This window comes from Brachionichthys hirsutus, chromosome 11 (assembly GCF_040956055.1).
Source record: "Brachionichthys hirsutus isolate HB-005 chromosome 11, CSIRO-AGI_Bhir_v1, whole genome shotgun sequence".
NCBI lineage: Eukaryota > Metazoa > Chordata > Actinopteri > Lophiiformes > Brachionichthyidae > Brachionichthys > Brachionichthys hirsutus.
This window is the reverse complement of record NC_090907.1, coordinates 10,356,059-10,374,246: the sequence shown is the minus strand read 5'-3', so window position 1 is coordinate 10,374,246 and position 18,188 is coordinate 10,356,059. Positions and strand designations below refer to the sequence as shown.

The 18,188-nt window shown below is 44.4% G+C and overlaps 1 protein-coding gene across 1 annotated transcript in view; it reads right to left on the bottom strand.

The window, feature by feature from the left end:
• sez6b (seizure related 6 homolog b) overlaps positions 1 to 18,188 on the bottom strand; it is a 45,542-nt gene that overhangs the window by 24,521 nt on the left and 2,833 nt on the right. The window contains exons 3-4 of the mRNA XM_068745786.1: positions 16,321 to 16,454; positions 846 to 1,035 (exon numbers count right to left, since the gene is read on the bottom strand). Of these exons, the coding sequence (XP_068601887.1) occupies positions 846 to 1,035; positions 16,321 to 16,454 (324 nt within the window). The remainder of the gene's footprint in view (positions 1 to 845; positions 1,036 to 16,320; positions 16,455 to 18,188) is intronic.

Here is an 18,188-nt window from a genome sequence, read left to right as displayed (position 1 = left end):
CTCCTGAATGATCTCTCACAGGGACGTTTAGAACCTCTATTTCAAAGTAAACTACAGTTATGTGATATAAAGAAAAGCCCGTCTGTGCAACAAATAGAACATTAAGAGGCAGGCCTTTCAAAGTACCAGCGTCAAACTGTCCCATGTGTCAGGAACCCGGGAACCCGGCCAGAGCTTCCTGCTCCACGTAGCTCCACCCTCCTGCCTCACAGCTCTAATCCTGATTCTGATTCTTGTGCGCCAAACCTGCTTGGTTTTTTGATTTCCATCTGTTGGCCTGCTCCTCTGGATTGGTCGGATGACCTGGTCTGTGACCTCTGCCTGTCACCTGGAACTCGTCTACTGCCTGCCCCATTCTGACGATACGCCCGCGTGTATATTAAAGTTGTGTTTGTCCTGTCGTGCGTTTGGGTTCGCCCTGTCTGTGCCCTAACGCCATTTATTAACACGTTTCCAGCATCCTGTTTGGTACAACGTTGGAATCAAGCAGCTGACTGACTGATGAAAACTGTGTGTGAAAGCAAAGAGCACATTGATTTCACCTTTGTACAAATTTATTTCACTTGAATCATCTGAGATCTTACAAAAGATGTGATCAAGTGTTCAGTAAACTTAACTGACTATATCAGTTGATCCGATGCTTCTGTATTTTATGCATATATATATCCTCCTGAGACCTATCCCATATACATGCGTCCTCTGTAGTGGACAAAATGTCAAACGGCAGCAGCAAACACAAGAGAAACTGTTCAGCATCTTGTTAAAGGCTGATTCATGTCGACATGGCAAATCAAACTACCAACCTTACAATAACTGGCTCCAAACTACCGACCCCTTAGACTTACCTTGGTATCTGAGCAGCACTGCTCCCAAGCGAGGCGTCCGGCTGTGGAAGTGAATGGAGATCTGATTGCTGTGGCTCCTTATAACCAGCCCCCTCATAAGGATGGACTCATTCGCCAGCATGGTGTTCTCCCCGTGGCCCACATCTTCAAACGCCACCATGTCTCCCTCAGATAGATTAACTTTCATCACCTGAGGAAACAGAGGAGGAATTAAACCCTTTCTGTGTTGTAGAAAGCAAAAAGAATAAAGACCCAGATCATATGAGTGGAAGCAGCAGGCCAACTCCGGTTGTATAGTTACTGATGAGTTGGTTGGGGGTCGCATGATCTCGTTCTACACACCCATCATTCAGGGTAAGATTTACATGGCTGGAAAAACTGGTTTACAATGACGAATTTGTATTTGCCTCTGATTGAATCCACAATGGATTCAGCTAAATAACAGAGTGAGCCTCTCAGGACATCTCAGGACATCCGCTCCTGGCCTGTCTGATAATGACTTCTAGAATTGCTCAGTGGTGAGAGCTGGCATCAACCTTAGACTTTGACCCCACACCAATGCCCCCTTTGCCCTAGCTATTGGCTAGGATAGCGTGTCCCTGTTCTTTAGGGCATAGAGGGGCAGTGTCCATCTAGACGACCCTCATCATCAAGGCGAAAATGAAAGATGGCCACCGCTCCAGTGAAGAAGTGCAGAAATGTTATAACTTCATAAATAACTGTGCAAAAATGTGTGATGTGTGAACCTGGTGTTTTCGGATAATTCTTTGTTATGGTTGGATGAAAGCAATAGAAACAATGACCACAAATAAATCCATTGCACTTTTCAGAACACAATGGCGGAAAGCAGGAAATAAAACTACTAATAAAATATAATAGGCTAGTCTGCTAAGAGGGCAGGTGACGGTCACAATAAAAATAAAATTGCATAAAATTTACGTCATGTATGTTGTCACTCTTGAGCACAAATGCAGACAAGTTAATAGGAGAGAGACAAAAAAAAAAAAAGGAGGGGAGCGAGCTGCTTGGCGGAGGTTTGTGCTCTCTGAGTGACTTTCTAATTACAAGTTGGAGTTTTATTTGTGAGGCCACTCGGAGATCAACAACCTCCACCAAACCAGATTACCTGTTACGTTATTGCCTGAAGGAGCAACAATCCCATTACAGTTACATTACATTACAGTTACATTATATTACAATAGTACATTACAGTTCTCTTCATAGTATGACTGAAACCAGCCCCTTAGAATCATGTTGGTACCATTTCTAGTCTCCTCAGACTGGACCGAAGCCTGTGGTTGGATCCATCTGACGAGTCCAGCTGCACACACACTACTCACATTCATGCTGCTCAGCCATCAACCAGCACAGCCCCCCCCAGTGTGGACTATTGAAGCTGCAACATCTGCCGCTCTGCCTGTCAGGGCTGCTGCTCTGCATGCACGCTGCTGTCTGCACAGAGACCCTAACCGAAGCTGAATAGGATCTGGTCTTCACGCAATACCTCTGCGTGATTGTTTTGGTTTGATTTTCAGGTAGACAGGCAGACAAAAACACATCCTCCCTAGTGGAGGTAATATGTAATGGATAAACCCAAATATTTGCACATGACTGGATGGAAAAACTCCAAGAACTAGTCGAGTGAAATGAAATAACTCTTTGCTTTATAGTCACTACTGCAGTGATTTAGTACTGTCATATTCATGGGAATATCTTGTAATTCATCTACTGTTGTTTTGTAGGTACAGTGTGTACTAAATACCAGGAGGTGGGATGTGTTTCTAGGCTTTGTTGCCTACAGCTATTAAACACTAACATCATCCAAGACAATAAATACACGTCAAGTCATCATTAAATAAACCGTGCAGCTGATAAACTGCATCCAGGCCAGCGCTTCACTGTGACGCTCGTCACTCACACAGACGCTTCAACACTTCATGAGTGCAGCTGTCAGGTCATCCAGCACGGCTACTACTCAGCTTTTAGATACGCATATTTAGGGATGGAACAAGTGTCGCCCTGATTAGCTTTGCCCTACAGATATGAAAACGTATTTTCTTAAACTCCATTTTCACCCACTTGGATGCTCTCAAAGGTGGCATCGTGACTTCTGAAGGTTCAGAAGACGCTAGCCAACCTGGTTTTCTGAGATTAGCCTTCAGATTGTTGGGAGTAAGCTGCTAGTCGAAAGCAGGTGCAGCGAATAAGCTTCCGCGTACTATTTTTACAAGAGCAAAATAGATCTTTCTTTAAGGTGAAATCATTTTAAAGTCTAAGGTTCCACTGTGCAGCATTTTACCAGTTAGCAGCTGAATCTGGACTGTCCATACCACAAAGGTCTTAACATCGCTGGAATTTAAACGTTTGTCATCAAAGGGATTTGGAACAGGCCTGGTGCATCCCTCAGTAATCTATGCATGACTGCTTGCTACCGAAGACTGCCAAGCAGCCTGGTGCAGAGTTGTGTCTGAAGTGAAGACGTAGAGACCAGGATCCTGCTGCACCAGATGTGTCTCTGAAGTGTTGAACTCTATCCTGGTGGAGATTACCCGTTCAGAGCTGAGCATAAAGAGCAACAACCTGGCAGAGGAGAGACGGTGACGTGAGAGGAGCTAGAACAGAGTCAAGTGAGCTGGGACCCGAGCCAGGTGAAGAGTCTTTCTCTCCACTGATACACCAACATGGGAAGAGTGCAGAGCTCTGTCTGCAGGACCGACGTCCCTGAACAAGCCATGGAGGCAGCAGGCCACGTCCGTGAGTGGACGAGGGCAACAGGAGGCTGATGCAGGTGCTACACAGGACTTCACTGATGAGCACCATCATCAGCTATCAGACTGCAGAGGGGCTTGCTCATATGCATGTGATTTGGGAGATGTGAGCTGCTTTTTAAAGTTTAAATTCATCCAAAAAAGGGTTTATTTACTTCCCTTTTGAGGATGTCATATTTTAAGAGCAATGTATTTACAAAAAACCCTGGGATACGGTGATAACTAATGGATCAAAGACCGTGTGTGTGTGTGACACAAAGGAGACATGGAACAAAAGAGGAAGCGATCCAGTGTAATGTAAAACAATGCTGCAGATTGGGTTCCAGGATTATAAAACGATGACTGCAGAGAACAGAGAATTCTTTATGAGCACAAAAGACTGATTGTTCTCAGATTTGAAGGCCTAATGTGTCCGACTGTAAAGCTGAGTGGGATCCACAGCAGATCTGGAGCAGCTTCACCGACGCTCAGGGAAACCCGCTCTGGATTATCTGCTATCGTGAGGTTTTATCGATCCGATTTCATGATTGATTAAGATCTTGCAGCGCCGCTGAGCCCAGCTAAAGGGAGCAGTTCACCTTTGGCAAGATAATCGATCCACCTGACAGGTGACATATCAAGGTGCTGAAACAACAGCACAAATACTGCACAGGTGCGTTTCGGGCTGGTCCCAATAAAAAGCCACCGTTTTATCTCTCAACACAAAACCACAGATGTGACAGATGTTGAGGGAGCGATTAGTCTGTAAGAACGTCGAGCGCAGCTGCTGCTCATGAATGAAGCGATCATTTTACCACCATGAACCGTCTTCTCGCTGATTGACTGGACTTGGCAGCACATCCCAAAGGTTCCGCCTTAATGATGGCATCAGAATGCACAGGAACCGGCGTGCTGCCGCGTGATGACTCATGGAGGCGCTGCATAAGCCCGGGGAGGTGAACGCATCTCACCTGGTGCAGCATGCACCAATGAGCACGCGTGTCGTGGGGTTAGACACAAACATGTCACCAGTCTGGTTAGTGGAAACGTAAAGATGGGCAGGTTTATGATGGCTCTTTCTGCTTTTGGTTTCCTATTGAATAGAAATCGCTTTTCAAACTCATTCATTTAGTTCATCCAAACAATACGCCGAAAATGTAAATGTTTTTTTCCACAGAGGTGAAATTAGAAAAATATAATTGAATAATTCTCAACTCTCTTTAACCTTAATGAAACCGAATGCAATAAACAGATGAGATTTGATGTTCTAAATGTTTTCAGTTGAATGATTTTGAACCCATTTGAGTCTGGAACCCGGACCGGACCGTTTCCTCTGGTGTCGGTACTTGGATCTAGCTGCGCATTGTCTTGCTGATCAGCATCTGCATATTAAGGATGGGAGTGCATTTCATCTCTAAACCTGTGCGTACCTTTCTGAATGCATCTGTCGGCACCTTCATTCTTCCATAAGCCCTTTATCTCGACATCGCTGGAGCAGGGAGTTGTACAAGTTTCCACAACGACAACTATGGTTGGACTGTTGGGAGAATGTGATACCTAGTAAATACAAATATGGAGATGCTCTTGCTGTACCTTAACAAGCACTGCTCCGTGTTTTACATCACATCGCTGTCTGAATGCGCCCCGAAATCCAACATGATTACATTGGCTACTAGAAAGTCACCCAGAGAGCACAGACCTCCCCCAAACAGCTCGTTCCCCTCCTAACTGGATCTACACCGTCCACATGGTGATCTGGATCAGCACCAAAAGGTTCTAGATCGTTCTTGATAGCTTTAATCACCAACCATGAGAAGTCAAAGTGAATCAGTTTATGTGTATTTTTAACTGATTTAGACTGAGATAGAGACCCCCCCCCCACACACATGACTGTCAGATTCCATAAACATCGATCAATAATCAACCAAGATATTGAGGAACAAATATTGAAGCTCCATTGACTATAATGTTAACGAACATTTCAAAGTGATCCATAATCCAGGATCTCTTCTGCATTATCATAAAATCCAAATTCAAAATTCAACTGTTCCCGGTAACATTCCCAACATTTCCTGAACATTTCATCAAGTTCCATCCTGAAGTTTTTGAGTCATCTTGCTTACAGACAAACAAAGCAATGCCTGTGATGTCACAACCCCCGCCTCAGCGGAGATAATGAACTCAGAGACACGCAGAAGGGACTGATGAAGACTGATGAAGGACCTTTCTTCATGATTAAATAGGAAGAAATTAATCTCTGCATGAAGGTTGAAAACCCCAAATATCTTGCCGACATGCTGGTCGAACGATTGCCCCTGGGGCAGACAGGCCTACTGATGACGACCCCATCACTTCATGGACGAGGGCATCGGAATAACAAACGACTGAGGACATAAGCTTGTCATCCTCACTAGCAGCTCTGAGCCCGGGCCTAGCGAGGAGGATCGCTCCGGTTAACTCTAATTGCTTGCATCCTTCAAATCATCATGCAGTCCAGAATAATCGGTAAAATGATAAGGCTGCCTCTTAAGTGCATAATTTTGGTTTTATATTCAAGATATATCCCAGCTCCTATCATGAGCTGAGAACACTTTATAGTCTGTGTGTTCCCTCAAGGAGACACATTTGTGTGTGTGTGTGTGTGTGTGTGTGTGTGTGTGTGTGCTAATTAACGGCAGTAATTAAGAGGGAGGCTGGTAAATGATGGAGTCGAGGGAACATCTGCTTCACCAGGAGAAGTGGGCCTCAGTTGAGCGAGATCAGAAAGACTGAGGTGTTCTGGAGGAGCAAACCTCTGATGAATAAATACTCCTCCCTTCCCCCTGTCCGCCTCTGTGTGGCCCCGCGATGTGCTGGCGACGCCTACGGGGTGAACCCCGCCTCTGCCCATAGGAAGCTGGGATAGGCTGCAGCGACTCCCGTGTCCCACAAAGCAGAAAAAGTTGCAAGTCCCAAAGTTCTGTATTTCTTCCTTCATTATTCGTTGGTATTTTGGGTGCAATGCAACAGATGCCTTGGTATCAAAGGAGACCCTGCGTAGGACAGCAGTCCAGTCTGTCACCATACGCCTACCTAGGACGGACCTACGTTTCCTGTGCACTGCTTTTACAGTAGATTTCAAGACCGGTACCTGACAGGAACTTGAGTCCACGTCCAGGTTTATTTTTGTGGATTCCCTTTGATTGACAAATTCACCGAGCGAGATGGTCGAGCAAATTACAAGGTCAAGAAAGAAACAAGCATCCTGAAAACAGGGCTCTGCATTCTATTCAGATGCGTCATATTTTAATATATTTCACACGGAAGCCACCACAACTACATCGATACGTGGTAAAAGAAAAGTGTCTGCAGCAAATGCCATGACTAAATCACCTTTGGAATGGTTTATCTGGCAATTGAAGTTTGGATTCCTATCCAGTGTGCATGCTAATGGGGTAGCAATGAAAAGGACACAAGGTGGGCACAGCTTTCTTTTTATGTATAAATCTACCTTCACAAACCCGTCCTTGAGCCGTCCTTTAGTTTCAAGCTGCGCCACGGCAACACACAAAAGAGAGACGACCAAGATTAGTCTGGCTGTTTGAAAGGAAATTCAACATCATGTCGCAGCGGCCAGACGAGACGAGTTGTGTCACTTTGTTTAATTCTTTGCCCCCCCCCCCCCAGGACAGCGAGGTAATCAGTGCTTCAAGGACAGCATGAATGCAGATGGACGAAAAGTTGTCTGAAGCAGAGGTGCTCACACAAGTGGAAGACACATCTTTCTTGGACAAGTACAATCGCTTAAGTGTTCTACCATCTGCTGTACGCCGTCTGGTCCACGTATAACAGGGACAAGACAGTTTGAAACGGTCTTGATTGAAACATTATTGAACGAGCCAACAAACTAATCTGCTAACAGTTTCCTGGAGGAGCAACAATTACTTCACTATTTTCAACGCTGCCTGTGATGGTGAAGTATTGCGCTGTCAGCTCTGACCAGCCTGAGAAGATAAAGTATTCTATTCATTTCTATACACGTCTCCCGCTGCATGCATCCAGCAGAAAAAAACAAGTCTCATTTCCCCAAGCAAAATAACAACCGCTCACTTCATGGTCTGCACTTCACTCGTTTCAAAATTCACCTCGCCTCTTGCTGCTTCATTATCACCATAATCCCTGCATGCCTGTCAGGAAATTGGTTTTATCCAACATGCCTGAATGAGGAGTGAAAACAAAACAAATCCCGGCGCCACCTGACAAAAAAACGCAAGTAATAAGGAGAAGGTGTAAATGAAAAAAGTATTTGTATGTGCACTGCAGTGTACTGTGTGAGCAAATACAGAAGGGACATGGAGCTGAAGAGAATAAAATCCACAGAAGGAGATACTGTATGAACTGCTCTGAGAAAATAGATAACAATACGAAGCAAAGGTGAAACATCTGATAAAGGTAAGACATCACCGGAATAGGAAATGATGCAGGTACGAGCAAAACACACAGCTGCAAGCTCTTCTAATATTCTACACAAATGATCTGCATCTCTGGTGGACTCAACACCATCAGACAGCAGGAGGAAGAGGACAGCTCAAAGTCTTCATCACACAAGTCACAGTGAACGAGTAAGGATCAGGACTCCATTAAGAGTCATTATATATAAGATGCTTTATCAATCATTCTACTGAACGCTGAAGCAGGTTTTAAACTGCAGCACTAATCCATACAGAGAGTCTTTCTGTCGCTGCTGTATCCATCGAGTTCAGGGGTCGGGAACCTTTTTGGCTGAGAGAGCAATGAACACCACATATTTTAAATGTAATTCCGCGAGAGCCGTACAATATGTTTAAAACTAAATACAAGTAAATGTGTGCATTTTATGTAATAACACTTTTAAAGTACAATAAGTCTTTTTTAATAACACTGTTATGCTGCTGCTAACCAATGATGGATATTTCTTACCATTAATGTGAGAATACATTTTTACATTTAAATTTAAAATTATGTATAAGCAATATTTAGCACATGAATCTGCATCTGAAAGAGTCAAGGATGAGAGTCAGGTATTTATTCCATCTACCCATCCTTCACATTTAAATCCAATACAGTGCCGGAGCTTTGTCAGAGGCGCCTTCACTCCTCACGCAGTTTTCCACTCTGCGCAGTGTTTGTGAGGTTTCTGTCTTCTTGTGTCAATAAGATGTTTAAACATGGCGAGCATTAATCGATAGAACAAGTCGGAACAGAGAAGAGCCTGCAGGTACCTTTACTTACACCGCACTGTCGGTTCGGTGCCGCTGCAGCTCTGCCTTGAACTCTGCTTCTTGTTTGATCTTTCAAGAGTTATTGTTCCTCATTCCATTAATTATCGCTCTGTCACGATGAGTGAAGGAAAAATGACATTGTGTGGTTTTGTTTGTATTTATATGTATAAATGATCCCCTGGAGTTAACAAAAAACAAGTGAAGAGTGCAAGAAGAAAGTGAATATGTGAAAAGTAGCTGCACTGCGCTTTATGCTCTGCAAAGTGTACATGTTTATACAGGAAGTGTGTGTGTGTGTGTGGTGAAGGCCTTATGTGCAGGGCTGCAGAGAGCTGATAGCTGACCCATCAAGCGTGGCCCACCTAGAGCAAAGCTAAAAACAGCACATCAGAAAAAGCCCCAGTGGATTTCATTCTGCACAGGAGCAATGTGCAGACTTAAAAGGGCCGCCTCACAAACGCACCTCAGAAAGGTCCACCAACAATGGACGCCGACAAAAAGGTTTCTACTTACTACTTTGCTATTTACTCAATAAGTTATCAACACTTCCTGTTCAGATATGTTCTAAAACCCCAGAATGTAATACAATAAACACCTGTGAGCATCTGGTAACTCCTGTGCAGGTTCCATGCAGGGACGTCAAACTCAATCAATGATTGAAGAATCACGGATGACTGTAGGAGAGATGATCGTGAGCAAAGGGGGGGGGGGGGGGGGGGGCAGCACCTCATGCACTCACACAGAAGTATTTTGTATTCATAGATTTATAAAAGCAAATTGAATCGCACGCTTGATATGAACATTGTGTGAACCAGGGTTTAATGATCAAGGTTGCTCGTTTGCGTTAATGACATGTCGCTGATTTTAGAAAACCCAAAGTTCATAATTGTACTCAATAGCCGCTGCACCATTCATTCAGCTGTGACGTGTTTAAAAAGACGTGACTTTCTGAGGCAATTCAGAATTTTCAGCACACACACCCACACACACACACTCACACACACACACACACACACACACACACACACACGCACACACCTATACACACAACCACACACATGCAGAGCGAGGCTTCACTGTAAAAGGAACCGTACCTGTTCCCGCCTGGGTGTGGCCCGGCTGCCGTCTGAAAAGCGGATCCTGGCCAATGAGCTCGTGACCGGCTGCTGTGATCTAATCAACCCCTCCACACCTTTCATCGTCCAGCCCAGTCTATCGCCTTCTCTAATGTCCTCCGCTCTGACAGGCCATTTTAATAGCTATTTGGCAGAAGGCACTTGAAGGCACCACGGGCTCAGCGCAAGGCTGTTTCATTAGGTGCAGCACGCTGGGTGCCAGAGGCGGAGGAGGACCAGTGGATGGAGGGTAGCAGTGACCTCTCTGCTGATTAATAACTACAGCCTCCACACACACACCGACCCTAATGCCGTGCATAAACACCATGTCCTCTGATTCATTTGAGCTCTTGTTGGCCCCCACTGGACACATAATAGAGGAGTAATCACAAAATCTGATGAGAGGGGCCCTTGGACTGCAGAGAAGGTGATTGGACATGAGAACGGTTTTACAGTAATGGCCGAGCTCTGTGTTCAGTGAGAGCCTCGACATCGACCAGTGCTGGTCAAGCTACTTTGGAAGCGTATAGTCTGCATTGACCTGACTGACAAATCCAAATGCCAATGCTGACTTTCAGGCTTGGCACGAATTGCCATGTTAATGAAGGCAAAGGCTTTTGCATGAGCATCCTCCTTCCTGACCTCTACACAGCCTCTGTGCACTAAAACGTCAGGTGCATCTCCAATGTAACCCGACTGCCTGTTTTGTGGATGCAGAATTTATAATGCAGGAGAAACACTGGCAGCCTCCTAATAGTGCTCAAAGACTGAACAGCTTTCCTTTCCACAACCGGGACGCTCTGCTGTACAAACACAGGAAAATAATGGATGCCGTTTGCTGTGCAAAGTTTAGCCCGTGGCTACAGTCTCGTGAATTTGTGCTCTGCTGGTTTTTTCCAAGTGCAGCCAATGCAATTAACTCTTTGAAGAAAACCTGCGCCAACCTTTCTGACAGTGCAAAAAGAATGCCGAGTCAAAGGGTAAAGAGATGCATGTTTAAGGAACCGAAGTTCCGGCACAGTCTCGCATTGCCCTGCAGCTTTAGTGGAATTAATTATCCGCTGGGTCTGTCATTACGCTCGTTTCTCAGCGCCTCTGACAGTCAGCATGAATGGGATTACTGGTCTGGACCGCAGCACGAGGAACCCACTGGCCTGCAAACAGCGTTTAATGGTTTCACATTCACAACACGCAAGCTCCAACATTCATTATGCAAATAAGGAATCATTATTACAAAACTAACCACTAAGCAGATAAACTCAAACTGTAACGAATATCTTCATCGTTTGCTATTGAGCAGGAAAACATTTAAAAGTGATGCAGCCGCCGCCCCCCCAGGATGTGAACGCACGCTGCTGGAAGCTGCCTCAGCATTGATGGATGCGTCCAATCAATGGCTGTCATCAGTACAGATGGGGGCTGAAGATAGAACTGTGCTTTATCGAACTGAGGTGGCGTCTGGTTCAGCTAAACCAGTCGAGGGTATTGATTGATCAGTCGATAGCCTGAGCTCTTCGTAACCAGACCTTTGCTTACTGTATCTGTTTCACGGAGACGGCGACACGGCCATGGCTCTGATCTGTGTATGGTCAACTTGGATTCGTGCTCAGGCTGCCATTAAACAAGAAGACTGAGGAAGGAGCAGCAGCACTGGAGAAGCCGGTGTGTGCGGCACGTTTCAAACTTCATTATGCACCGGGGAGAAATATTTCATATGAGTGACCTTTTAATGCAGTAAAACAGACTTATAGGACTGCCTACTTTCATTTGCACAAGATTGTACAAAAGTGAATCCATGCATTCTCACTGCTTCCGTGCTGGATTACTGTGTTTCCCCATTAGCAGCCTGTCCCAGTCTCTAAAGACTAGAGGATTCAGAATGCAGCTGCATGCTGTGTCCTGACTAGCTCTAATAGAAGAGTTCACATCTCTCCGGTATGGTCTTCACTGCACTGACTCCCTGTAAAACCCAGTCAAGTGTAGAATCTTTCTCCTCACGTACAAACGCCTGTAAGGCAGGGCCTGCGATAACGTTTATGATTTGGTGCTATACAAATAAAATAGCCTTGACAAACATGCTGCCTTCTGCTTTTCTCTAACGAAATCTGAGGGAGCCCCTTAAATCTGCCACTGACTCCCCAGGGCTCTGGGGTTGGGTCTTTAATCTGCCACTGACTGTCCAGGGCTATGAGGGTTCAGATGCCTGAAAATATCTGAGAGTATTAGAGTCTGTTTCTTGAACTGGATAATCCAAATCCATTTGGACCACAAAAAACAAAGGGATTCTTTTATTTTATTAATTATATGCGTTTCTGTGCTCTTCATAAATTCAGACCAATTAAAATGTAATCCCCTGAGCCTGGTCTGCCTGCATCAAAGGTTGCTCTGTGAAAAACAATGCTTTTTCATTCTCGTGGACTTTTACTGTCTTCCATGTTACTTTATTAACTGTTTGCTGTCCTTTTAAGAGTTTTGGGACTTGTTTAAGATGCTATATTATTATGAGCTAGTCCTCAAAGTTGTTTTCTCCACTACTACTACTGCTAGTACTACTACTAGTACTACTACTACACTTTCGGCTTGTCCCTTGAGGGGTCTCCACAGCAACCCAACCTTCTCCACTTCACCCTGTCCTTTGCATCGTCCGCCTCAACACCAGCCACTCTCATGCCCTCCCTCACTACGTCCATGTATCTTCTCCTGGGTCGACCTCTAGCCCTATTCCCTGGCAGTTCCATCCTCAGCGTAAATACGAAATAAATACGAAAATGAATATAATTAAATATCTCTGCTCTTATATTTATTTTTTTCATGCTGCAGACCAAAAATGCAGCAAAAAATGTTATTCAAATGAGGGGGCGGTCTTAAGTGGGTTGAACTGTTCACCTATTGGTTGATTGACATGTGGGCGCAGAAATCGACAAGGAAGTCGCCACACGACTCAAGTTGGTCGTCCATCGCTGGAGCTCTCCATGCAAGCCGTGGAGACTGAGTTGTTGTTGTTGATCAACCAATAGGCAAACAGTTCAACCCAAGACACACTTAAGACCGCCCCCTCATTTGAATAAAAATAATTGCTGCATTCTTCGTCTGCTGAATGAAAAAAATAAATATAAGAGCAGAGAGGTGACAAAAGGAAGAGGTGCAGTCTGTGTGCGCCAAGAGATGTAGAAAAATGTGTGCAAGGCACGTGCAACAGCCTGCAAAATGTGCATGAGAAGTTTGAGTCAATCCACTCCAACTTTAGAAGCTGGATTCTTTACAGTTTTCAGGTGTCTAAGTTCTAATTAAAAACGAGCAGTAACCTTGAAGCTCAAACTGTATTCACTGCCATTGTGCTGTCTGTGATTCCACCGTTCCACTTTGAGACTCGAACCAATGGTCCCGTCTTAATCAAAGTGCTTCATCCGAGGGAATTCTGGCTTATCTTGTTCGAAAAGACACTCAAATGTGCCCCCCCCAGGGCTAATAAAGACCTCTGAAGCCGATTAATGAGTGTGATCTATTGATAAGACAAATTACAAGCCCACCTTTTAGTGAATGAAATGCTTCGGTTGAGCTCCCGGTCCGCCTGGCTTATGTGATGTATCACAGCATTACTTAAACTCTAAAAGGCAGCGTGTGTCTGTCTATCAGGAGAAGAAAGGGTTGCGTCAGTTGAGTTAAAAGAAGGAACCTGGAAAGACACTTTGGCTGAGATGCATTTAAAGAGGTCCGTAAACAAAGCGAAGTAGAGGACAGATAATCCATGAGCCATGAATGAACTAGTGCAGCTCAGCAGCATCCGGACAGCAGAGCCATGTTTAATAATGGAAGTAAGTGGGAGAGAGAGGACTGCATTCATTATGCCTCTGGTAGTATTCCACTTATCAGCTCTTCTTCTCCTCCTCCTTATCTTTCCTTCCCTGCTCTAAGCATCGATCATCTCTATGTTCTCTTGAGATGATTTTCTCCTGAGTCTGTGGTGGGGGTTTCCTCATGCTCCCACTCCCATTGTAATCCCATTGTATTTTCATTAGGGCATGATTTAAGTTAATGAACGACGGCTTTATCATCAGGTCCAAGCAGGGCCGTCAACAGACTTGCTGGGGCCCGGGACAAGCAGGAACCATAAGCCCCCCCCACCACCAAATAATACTCCACAACATCTAGCCATTCGTTTAAATCAAACAGCCACACAACAGAAATGTTAAAATTATATAAGAACATTACAAGAACTTCACAACAAATTTCAATTAAATTGAACAAAAAAGTTTACTGATGCAAACATTTGACTATTGATAAAGACTGCAACAACAATAATAATATATATAATATAATGCCCTCTGATTCTAATTACCTTCAGATTAAGGGATGATTCCTCTGCCTCTCACTGTAAGAGTCGCTGTTGTTGATTGACAAAAGCCCATCACAGCCTGTGTAGTGTCAACCCCAGACTAACTGGCTTTCAGTTCCTCTCTTCACCCTAGTTACTCTGAAGGAAGATAACCTCCTAACCTCATCCACAAAACGCTGAAAACAGCTGCCAGGCCGCTCCAGACCGATTGGACTCAAACACGTCTGAAAGTTGGCCAGCGATTTAGAGTTTGCTAACAAAGTAGAATTCCATTCTGTAAAGTTTAGTTCACTCACAAACATTCTCACTTGTCTTGTCTTTGAACCGATAAATGGAATCCCTTTCTGTTACGGGCTTTATCAACACCAGTCTCAGTCTCTCCTAGTGAATGCATGCTGTCCCGTTCCCCTGCTTGATAGGGCGTGTTGCCCGTACGCAGATCAGCATGCACTTTAGAAAGAGAGTTTAATTAATTCCATCGCATGCTGTGTGGTCATCCGTGATGTGAAGCCAAACTGTATGGATTGATTATCAAACCGCAGATTGAGTGTAGGACGCTGCCAACGGGCCTGTGTGAGGACAGTTCTGAATAAAGAGTGGTTAAAAGGCTCCTCCAGGTCAGACGGACGGGTTTTCGGCAGCAGAGGGTTCACCGTACATATTAAGTAAAAATGTGCTGCCGTTGTTCTCATTCTCTGTGGAGCGAAAAAAAACAAATGTCTCGGCCACTTTGGAGGGAATCTGTGGGATTCAGTGAGGGAGATGCTAATGAGATGAGATGTTAGTCTTCCCATCTAAATAGCTGCAATTCCCCCTCTTCACATGGAAGAATATTTGCACATATATTCATTCCTGCCCTCATCATGTCTGTTCATTTCCTTTTCTCTCTCCACATCCAAGACAAAGCAGCTGGGAGATATCATTGAACAAGATTTGCAACCACATATTATTATTTTATTTTTTTAGCCAAAATATATTGGGCCAGGCATCTGGAAGGTCGGCAGCAGAATGGCCATTGTATATTTATGAGCAGCAAGAAGCAAAGCTCTTGGAGTTAATCATGTGGATGAGGCCGTTTTCGGGTAGCGACAAGGGCGCTCCTTAAAGCATCACGTCAGCCTCCCGAAAAGGTCAGACGCTTCAGAATGACACTGAATGGCCAGAGTGGGCAGAGTGGCTGTAATCACTTGGAGCACCTGTCATCATATACGGGCCAAACACTTTCACAGAGGTGACATTGGGCGTCTCGGTGCATCTCGGTGCGCAGCAGCATGCACCGCTGCTCTGTGTGCACACTCACGTCGTACGATTGATATGCTCAGAATCGGTTTTCATTCAGCAATGAATCACGTTAGTTATTTCTTAGGTAAATCTAGTCATTTAGTGTTTCTGCGGTGAGTTATCGCTGGCCATTGTTTCACTGTGAGGAAACAGACTTCTGGCTCCTAACCCACCAAATGAATCATTTAAACGGGACAACAATGAGAAGGTCGTCATCCATTCATACCCCTTCTTCTGAAATACCATAGCAACCCTTGGAGATGTAAGAGCCTGATGTTAACCCATCACCAAAGAACAGTTTTTCTTTGTTAATTTGTCTGAGGTAATTCTTCTCCACTGTATGGACTGGAAGAACAGATTGAGTCAGGCTGTGACACTGAGGCTGGTAACAGCGATGAAATAAAGCAAACTCATTCAAGGTGTGACCCTATAAAACACAGGTCCAGGTGACTTCTAATAATGCACTCAGAGAAACAGTCCCATGCAGAGGCAAAGACACAAACGAGATCCAGTATGGCGGGAAGGTCAACAAGACACAGGTCGAAATGGACAGTGTTGCCATGGCAACGCGATGACCCGCCCTCATCTTCCACTGGCACTACTTGGAATGACAACGACTTTGCATTATGAGGAAAATGTCCTTCATACATACATCTATCGGATAAGCCTCAAAAATAAATCACAATCAACTCTCCAGGGAGAGAGAGAGAGAGCGAGAGGCAGGCAGACAGACAGACAGACAGATCGATCTCTCACCTGGACCTCCACGCCGTAGCCCATACAGACAGTGATGGTGTAGCTGCAGTCTACGGTGGCGTGGAAGGCGGAGCCTGAGAGCGGGGGCGCCTCCATGTAGCCTTCTGGTCCCGTCAGGTTCAGCTGACAGGGAACTGCAATGAAATGGTTGACATATAAAAGTAGTAAAGTAGCAATCTGTAAGCCTGGAAGCTGCTCCCATGCGAGCGTGGAGCTGATACGTGGTCCTGATTTCATCCAGGTAAGCAGGAACAGCTTCCTAAAGCAGCAGCATTTAGTTTAACTGTGACCTTTGTCTCACCTTAACCAGCTGATTTCAGGAAGTGGGTTGGTGTCGTTTGTCATTTGTATTTTCCTCTTTGAAAATGAGGGCTTGGGATTTATTAAGGAACAAATATCATTTTTCAATGCAAAGTCATTGCTTGTTATTCATGCAGCATTCTGAAGCAACACATTCATGCAGCTTGTCTTTTTATGCAATCAAAAAAAAAAAAGTTTTGCAAACAAAAAACGGATTTGCAACCAAAGAAAAGATTTGCAACCACAAAAAAAGTTTGCAACCAAAATTAATGGATTTGCAATTTAAAAAGATATTTGCAAACAATGCTATTATTATCTATCAACATCATTATTTTTGCTTGCAAATCTTTTCTTTGGTTGCAAATCCTTTTTTGGTTGCAAAACCTTTTTTTGTTTGATTGCATAAAAAGAAACACATTTCTCTCCATAGAAGTGTGGCAGTCGAGTGCGAGTTAGAAATGCAACGGAGTATGCAGGAGAGATCCAGGATGCTTCGACATTTTAAATCCCCTGTGTAAAGATGAGGTTACACTCAGAGTATTTGTGAGGAGCGATCCACCAATGTGTGCGTCATTTGTTTTTACCTCTTACCGGTAAAAATAAATCATTTAATTTTTTTAAACTATTCCGTTCAAGAAAACATCTCCGCTGTTATTGCAGCAGAATTTAAAGAATGAGCCTGTAACAAAAGCTACTCTCCTGTTCATGTCAACAGCTGCACTTTACATTTTTTAGATTGTTAATGTAGTCTGCTCTATAATAGAAAATATATCTTGAATACTTGGCATGTAATATTATTCAAATTTATTCAATCTCGTGAACTCAATCTCGCGAGGTGTCTCGTCTGATGGAATTTGTGTCTCGTCCCACCCCTAAGAGGTTAGCTGAGAAGAGGTGGGACATTGCGAGGACAGAAGAGAGTAAACAGGAGTACAGGGAGATGAGACGCAAGGCAAAGGTAGAGGTGGCAAAGGTCAAACGGAGGGCATATGAAGTGAAGAATCGTGTGCAGGCAGGCTGGAACGGGTGGAGGAAAGAATCAGGTGTGCTCTGTGATAGGAGTGTCAGCGAGGATGAAGGGAAAGGTCTACAGGACAGTGGTGAGGACAGCCATGATGGACGGCTTAGAGACAGTGGCTCTGAGAAACAGACAGGAGGCGGAGCTAGAAGTGGAGGAGATGAAGATGCTGAGGTTCTCCTTGGGAGTGACCAGGTTGGATAGGATTAGAAATGAGACAATAAGAGGGACAGTGAAGGTTAGTCGTTCTGGAGACAAGGTCAGAGAGACCAGACTTTGATGGTTTGGACATCAAAAACAAAAATATAAATTATTGTAACTTTACACATACTTTTCAGAGGCAGACACTCCACCTAACTCTGTCTGAAGGCATCTCAGCTCTGCTATTGGACAGCTCAGGACTAAATATTTCCTTCTGCTGCTCTCTTTCTCTCTTTCTCTCTCAAAGTTAACTTTTGCTGAAGTTCTTCCTTAAGAGGAATAGCATCATGTCTGTGGCTCCTCCATACTTCATTATTAGCACAGCACAGTGTTTCCTTCACCCCGTGCT